Source organism: Penaeus chinensis, chromosome 36, assembly GCF_019202785.1.
Source record: "Penaeus chinensis breed Huanghai No. 1 chromosome 36, ASM1920278v2, whole genome shotgun sequence".
Classification (NCBI taxonomy): domain Eukaryota; kingdom Metazoa; phylum Arthropoda; class Malacostraca; order Decapoda; family Penaeidae; genus Penaeus; species Penaeus chinensis.
Window position 1 is genome coordinate 14,739,132 of NC_061854.1, and position 7,500 is coordinate 14,746,631.

General features: G+C 42.2%; 1 protein-coding gene across 3 annotated transcripts in view; it reads right to left on the minus strand.

Moving 5' to 3' along the window:
- The window catches only part of LOC125045162 (cytoplasmic polyadenylation element-binding protein 1-like), a 26,548-nt gene that overhangs the window by 6,571 nt on the left and 12,477 nt on the right, over positions 1-7,500 (minus strand). For all 3 annotated transcript variants that reach the window (XM_047642315.1, XM_047642313.1, XM_047642314.1), the window contains 5 exons: positions 6,986-7,106; positions 6,599-6,833; positions 6,181-6,372; positions 932-1,008; positions 375-530 (listed from right to left, as the gene is read on the minus strand). In XM_047642315.1, coding sequence (XP_047498271.1) covers positions 375-530; positions 932-1,008; positions 6,181-6,372; positions 6,599-6,833; positions 6,986-7,106 — 781 coding nt within the window. The remainder of the gene's footprint in view (positions 1-374; positions 531-931; positions 1,009-6,180; positions 6,373-6,598; positions 6,834-6,985; positions 7,107-7,500) is intronic.

Genomic DNA, 7,500 nt, shown 5'->3' on the forward strand with positions numbered 1-7,500 from the left:
TTACTGGAATAGTATCTGCTCCAGGAAGGACACTATTTCCATGCTCAGGATCACATTTGTGCCTGCCATGACTGGTGTTAAAGGCTGTATTACTGAAAATTTAATATTACTTTTTTTTTTAAATAAAATCAGCAATGTTACTCTTACCTAGAGAAATACGGAGTCTGTGCAAGGAAAATGGTCTACCATCTGGATAAAACACATTGGAAAATGGCAAAAAACATCCCTTTGATCAGCCACTCAAAGTAAGCCTAATTCCCACATACGAACAGCTTTGAGCCAAGAACAACAAGGTGTAAAATAAATTTTTTAATCAGACAAAAAGAAAGCCCCCTTCAAATACAAAATGCAAAAAATACTAATGGTAAACTGGCCTGCTTTTCATGTTCAAAGAGGATGTACACATATCCACGTGGTGGGTTTGCAGAGTTCTCTTTACCAGGCCACTCCACTTGGATATTACCAAAGTGTAAAAAGGTCTGTTTCAAAGCTGCTTCTGTGACATCCCAGGGAACACCACCCAAAAATACCTGTAGATTCCAAAGAATATTATGAATGAGGATGAAAAGATGCAAGGAAAGTTTAGTATATAAAATATGAGTACTTTTTCTTTACAAGTTATTAGTTACTGCCACAAAGGCAGGTGGCCAGGGGAAATTTAGCTTTCTGATGTTAATACTTATGTAGCTCATAACTACTATGCACAAATAATATAGCAGAGTAAATTCTCAAGAGCAAAAGGAAGGGAAAGTGAGCTGTACCAATTAAAAATAAAATGTTTGGTAATTAAAATGGTAATTTTAACAATCCTAACATTTACACAAAAGACTGAAATGTTCATAACAAAGGAGAATAATAATAGCAAGAGCTAGTATTACTCTCTTTACCTAAACAAAAATAAACTGCTTTCAAATAGCAAGATTTGGTTTACCTTACAGGAGTATATAGGATTTTTGTGTACTCTTGTTGGCAGCTGTCCACTCCATGTACAGGTTGCATCACACACAGCTGTTTCAAAATGTCAAAAGATCTTGTATATTGATGACGTTATTGGAAATTAAAAATAGGATATTATATAATGTAATAGGCCTTCACGAAAATGACACCTTAACAACTTGGGTTGAACCAGTTTTATTTAAGGAGTGCTACTCAAAAACCCTCAGCTACCATGACCAAAGAAACATGCCATATGCAACAAGGTTCAAAAGTTACACTTAGGTATTTGCATACAATATATTTGAATATTAGATCAGCCTCAATAAAAGGGTCACATTTGCCTGCATGCGACTAATTATTGGGCATGATGGCAGCTACATGCAGATAGGTATTTTCTCAGTAACCATCTCTTATACATCTAATTTCCACTGCACCCATTGTCCGCAGATGCCAATCACATCTGTCATCATATGCTACAGCAACACTGGATGTTGTGTGTATGTGACAGACGCCACAATCGCCTCACCATGCCGAGCATCGGCAACCCACGGAGTAAAACATCATGGTATATCGCTCAGGCTCTGGAGGGGGAGTACCTGTAGCAGCACGACCCCACAACCACAAGTTTAGCATGCTTTCCCCAAGACGGATCACACCAGGTCCGCCGCCAAGTCGTCGTACATTGGACAGCTGGCACTCAGACCCACAATAACTCCCTAAAGAGATAGAACAGTCTAAGTGGTAGTTGCCAAAAACATGCTCTACTACATGTTGATGCACAGTTACGGCCTACAATAATCAGAAGAATGAGCATGCCAGTTGGTCACCTGCAGAGGTCATCAGAGGCAGGACTCAATCTAGACGATATCATGCCCAGATGCATAAATGCCCAGATGCATAAATGCCCAGATGCATAAATGCCCAGATGCATAAATGCCCAGATGCATAAATGCATAAATGCATAAATGCATAAATGCATAAATGCATAAATGCATAAATGCATAAATGCATAAATGCATAAATGCATAAATGCATTAATCTTTCACTATATGCAGTTTTCTTTATTAAGGATTCTTGAGCTCTTGTAGGTAATCAACAGAGAGAGAGAGGCAGAGGCAGAGAGAGAGAGAGAGAGAGAGAGAGAGAGAGAGAGAGAGAGAGAGAGAGAGAGAGAGAGAGAGAGAGAGAGAGAGAGAGAGGCAGAGGCAGAGAGAGAGAGAGAGAGGCAGAGAGAGAGAGAGAGAGGCAGAGAGAGAGAGAGAGAGGCAGAGAGAGAGAGAGAGAGGCAGAGAGAGAGAGAGAGAGGCAGAGAGAGAGAGAGAGAGAGAGGCAGAGAGAGAGAGAGAGAGAGAGAGGCAGAGAGAGAGAGAGAGAGAGAGGCAGAGAGAGAGAGAGAGAGAGAGAGGCAGAGAGAGAGAGAGAGAGAGAGAGGCAGAGAGGAAGAGAGAGAGAGAGAGAGGCAGAGAGAGAGAGAGAGAGGCAGAGAGAGAGAGAGAGAGAGAGAGAGAGAGAGAGAGAGAGAGGCAGAGAGAGAGAGAGAGGCAGAGAGAGAGAGAGAGAGGCAGAGAGAGAGAGAGAGAGAGAGAGAGAGAGAGAGAGAGAGGCAGAGAGAGAGAGAGAGAGGCAGAGAGAGAGAGAGAGAGGCAGAGAGAGAGAGAGAGAGAGAGAGAGAGAGAGAGAGAGAGAGAGAGAGAGAGAGAGAGAGAGAGAGAGAGAGAGAGAGAGAGGCAGAGAGAGAGAGAGAGAGAGAGGCAGAGAGAGAGAGAGAGAGAGAGAGAGAGAGAGAGAGAGAGAGAGAGAGAGAGAGAGAGAGAGAGAGAGAGAGAGAGAGAGAGAGAGAGAGAGAGAGAGAGAGAGAGAGAGAGAGAGAGAGAGAGAGAGGCAGAGAGAGAGAGAGAGAGAGAGAGAGAGAGAGAGAGAGAGGCAGAGAGAGAGAGAGAGAGAGGCAGAGAGAGAGAGAGAGAGAGGCAGAGAGAGAGAGAGAGAGAGGCAGAGAGAGAGAGAGAGAGAGGCAGAGAGAGAGAGAGAGAGAGAGGCAGAGAGAGAGAGAGAGAGAGAGGCAGAGAGAGAGAGAGAGAGAGAGGCAGAGAGAGAGAGAGAGAGAGAGGCAGAGAGAGAGAGAGAGAGAGAGGCAGAGAGAGAGAGAGAGAGAGAGAGGCAGAGAGAGAGAGAGAGAGAGAGAGAGAGAGAGAGAGAGAGAGAGAGAGAGAGAGAGGCAGAGAGAGAGAGAGAGAGAGAGAGGCAGAGAGAGAGAGAGAGAGAGAGAGGCAGAGAGAGAGAGAGAGAGAGAGGCAGAGAGAGAGAGAGAGAGAGAGGCAGAGAGAGAGAGAGAGAGAGAGGCAGAGAGAGAGAGAGAGAGAGGCAGAGAGAGAGAGAGAGAGAGAGGCAGAGAGAGAGAGAGAGAGAGAGGCAGAGAGAGAGAGAGAGAGAGAGGCAGAGAGAGAGAGAGAGAGAGAGGCAGAGAGAGAGAGAGAGAGAGGCAGAGAGAGAGAGAGGCAGAGAGAGAGAGAGAGAGGCAGAGAGAGAGAGAGAGAGAGGCAGAGAGAGAGAGAGAGAGAGGCAGAGAGAGAGAGAGAGAGAGGCAGAGAGAGAGAGAGAGAGGCAGAGAGAGAGAGAGAGAGGGAGGCAGAGAGAGAGAGAGAATGAGATATCATGCAGCCAATCCGACAAACTTTATAAGATGGTGTACCTGCACCAATCCTGGTACTCCCCCTCTGGTGAAGAAGATCCAAACAATGAGTTTGTGCCAGAGATGTGGCACAAGTGTAGTAGTAGCAGCAACAGCTCAGAGGAACACACTGACTGTTAACGAGCCCTTGTCTTCTGACAGGAATCATTCTTGAATAAAGGAATGTCCCTGGCCATGTGGGTTGTATGTGGACACACTAGCAGACTATTCCAAAAAGTTATTACTTCTCAGGATTCCCTGGGGTTAAGGACCATCATCCTTAACAAAAAATTTCACCTAGCTTGAAGTTTACCAGTGCTTCCTAACAGGTGAGCTAATCAGTACCTTTTCAAAAGCTCTACTGTTCAGTGTTTTACATTTCATTTCTTAACCCCACAATGACAATATCAGAAATCTCTCAGCATCACTGACTCCGTTGACTTATGGCAACCATCCTACTGTTTGGCCTGGGAGTCTCCTACATATAGCAGAACTTTTTGCCGAACTCGCTCTAGCACATCACAACGCTTATGAGGAGTTGGTTTGTTATGACACCTATAGGTATGGCCCAGCAGACACAGGTTAATGCCTTAGTAATTATAATATCTACATAAATAACAATACAGAAAACAGTGATAACAACCACCCTTTAGATCTGGTTGTGTCACAGCAATCACATGACAACAAATATGGGCATTTGCCTAATGCTCTGCCAGGTGGCAGTTTGTAGGTTGGGTGCACACAAACACTTTTCTCTCTAAAGTAAATAATTGTGCTTCATCTCATATATAGCTTCATCTCATATATATCATCAACGGGCGTCCCCTATTGGGTACATGCAGGCCATTTGGGCCATGTGACATCCGGCTGTTCGCCAAAGCGCTCTGAGGCGGTGATTCGGCTTGACGTACTGAACTCCCGCGCTCAGTCGGTGCGTTGCCATTGATCACCAGTATGTATTTTTTTTTTTTTTTTTTTTTTTTTTTTTAAGTTTTCTTTCCCCATCACCAAGGGGTTAATGGTCCATCAACTTTCCAAGAGTTGTATTTTTTTCTCATACACTACCTAAAAAATATTCTTCCATTTGATCGATTCTTGTGATTTTGGAGCATTCATAGGTTGCTTTTTATCAGAAATGCATGAAAAAGGTGCAGTTGCTATATTAAGCTGTAAGACCCATTTCAAAATTCCAGAGTTTTTTTTTTATTCTAGGGTGGTTATCTGTGCACTTTCAATCTTCAACCTAAAATAATCAACATTTCACTTGTTTTTCCAAAGTTCAAATTTCCACCCACAATGTGGCCTTTGTATTGAAATGCTCTTTATGACGGAAACTACCAATTTTAAATAAAAAATGTGAATCTAAAACAGATATTTATACTTTTACTTTTTAAAATTAGTGTTTTGTCCACATTACACTAAGCCCTACAAAAGCTACAACATAGTACCAACGAGTCTTGATGGAAAGAATATGTCTAAATGTACACAAAATTCATTGTAAAAGAATATTTTTTCATAAATCACCAATTTTCATTTCTTCTGATATTGGTATAAAAGTGTTCTTTGTACAATTGTGAACACATCTAAATGCATTGTCATAATCAAATGCTGTATGCAAGATTGTAAGAAAAAAGTCAATACAGGTGTACCTGGTGCTAATTACCTGCATATATAGTTTACCTGTTTGCATTAGCACCCTTGTACCTCCTGAGAAATATCCTGATATGGGCTCTAACTATCATTGGGAAGCGTCTTCACTTGTGTACATACAACATAGGATAGGTAACTCAACCGCCCTACTCTCCTCCCCTCCACGCACAATAAAACTTGTGGATACTACAATTACCTGGTGCCAAAAAGTAGAAAAGATCAATTTACAGGCAAAAATCTGTCAAAATCAGAGTTCATTGTCACCTGATATTTATGTGAAAGGGAGGAGTAGAAGGATCAGCAGCACTTTCACATTCTTAATACTGGTACTATCATCATTGCAGTATTTACAGCCACACAACTTTTGAACAGTCATCATAAGGTTGGTTTCTACAGTAGGTCTAAAAATGAAGTTTTGATAAACTATTCCTCTGCAAGAAAGAGGATTTCTAAAGGTCTTGATATATTAACCTCTTGGATCTGGGAGACATGTGACCATATCAAGAAAAATTCCTGGTCGAGGGGTGGGTGACAAAAGTGTTGTCATGGGAAAATCTGGCTGTAGGCCGGGCAAGACAAACCTGCTGCGAGAGCATTTCGGGTAAAGGCAAGATGATGGAAAAGACTAATAGGAGGTTTGTTTACTCACTTGGCAATTTTGTATTTTCCCCATTGCTGCATGTGTGTGGAATGTAAGGTTTGTGAGCGGTGACTGGAAGAGCACCAGCTCCATGGATGATGCCAATTTCATGCTCAGGATCATCTTCCCGTATCATGTGTTCGCATGCATCCGACCTACAATCAGCCACCCAGCAAAGTAGCTGTTCACACAAGCCTAATGCCAGAATTTTGGGGGACTTGATTGCTGTGATGCAACCAGATCCAATAGCTTAATACATAAGAAAAACTAACCCAACAGACCCTACCTGCAGCATTCCTGTGCATCTTGGCTGCCTTTTCAATGGAGTAAGGGTCTGTTGGGTTGGCCAACAAGCTGGCAAGAGGACCTGGTGCTCTTGGCTCCCCACTCAACAAACTTGTCCCATCCATCAAGCCCGGAAATAACTGGGATGTTAGCCAAGCATTTTGAAGCTGAGCTAGGCTTGTCAAGTCTACACCTAGACAAAATAAAATTTACAAGAAATAAGTGGTTTTATTCCTTACATAAAAATGTAGAATTATTACAGATGTTAGGAAATCAATAAGAAAATGTGAAATATAGAAAAAATGAGCACAGCACAGAAGGTATATTTGCAAAAAATTTAATTTATTATAGAACTTGTCAGAATGCAATAACGTGAGGACAGAAGAAAGAGGGACAAGGATAGAGAGGAAAACACTCACCTTGTGGTACCTGTGACAAAGCATTTTGTGGGTTGATGCTAGAATTATTATTAAAGTTTGCTTGCAGCTGGCTTACATTACCCACTTGGTGTTGCTGTTGTAGATTGAAAAGTGCAGCATTTGGCAACAGCTGTTGCTGATTTACATTAAGAAGTGGACCTTGACGAGTTACACCGACTGTTGGGTGATTTCCTTGATTGTTAGCACTAGCATTGGCACCTAGGTTCAGTGAGCTCTGAAATAAAAACTAATTAAATAACCCTTACAAATACTTCTGAAATAGAATCCTTTACATCCTCTAAAGGTGATCTGTCCTTTTCATATGTCATCAATTATATACATGGTATGTAATCTAACATCATAATAGATGGGGGCAAGAATACATACCACGAGATCAGCAATGGCTGTAATATCGCCAGCTTTGCTCGAGCTCACTTCATGGGGAAATGGAGCAGAGTCCTGGCACCCCATCAAGATTGCATCTTCCAAGGTTGGGCTACCAGGTTCGCTAGAAAATTCAAATTATAATAACAGATGGACTTTGTCCTGTATTAATCTGGAGCACTAAAATTTTTTTTTTGTATTGCCGCAAGATATTAGCTGTGATTACAAGCTAATATAAAGTATCTGAACTTGGAATGACTTTCTTGCTGTGCTACAATGAAAAATGAGCAGTGCAACTTTTCAAACACTAGGATGATTATTCTGGGGATCTACAAGAAAGGGTAAAATGAGGGACTGGAAACCAATTTTTAAAAATTGGCTTAACCCAATGGCGCCGGGTATAGCAAATTAAAAAAAACTCTACGCTCTGGCGAACGGCGGCAGCGCGCCGACTCTGAGCACGTGATATCGGTCCCTCAAGCCGAATCATTGCCTCGGGGCATTTAGGCGCGCCGCAC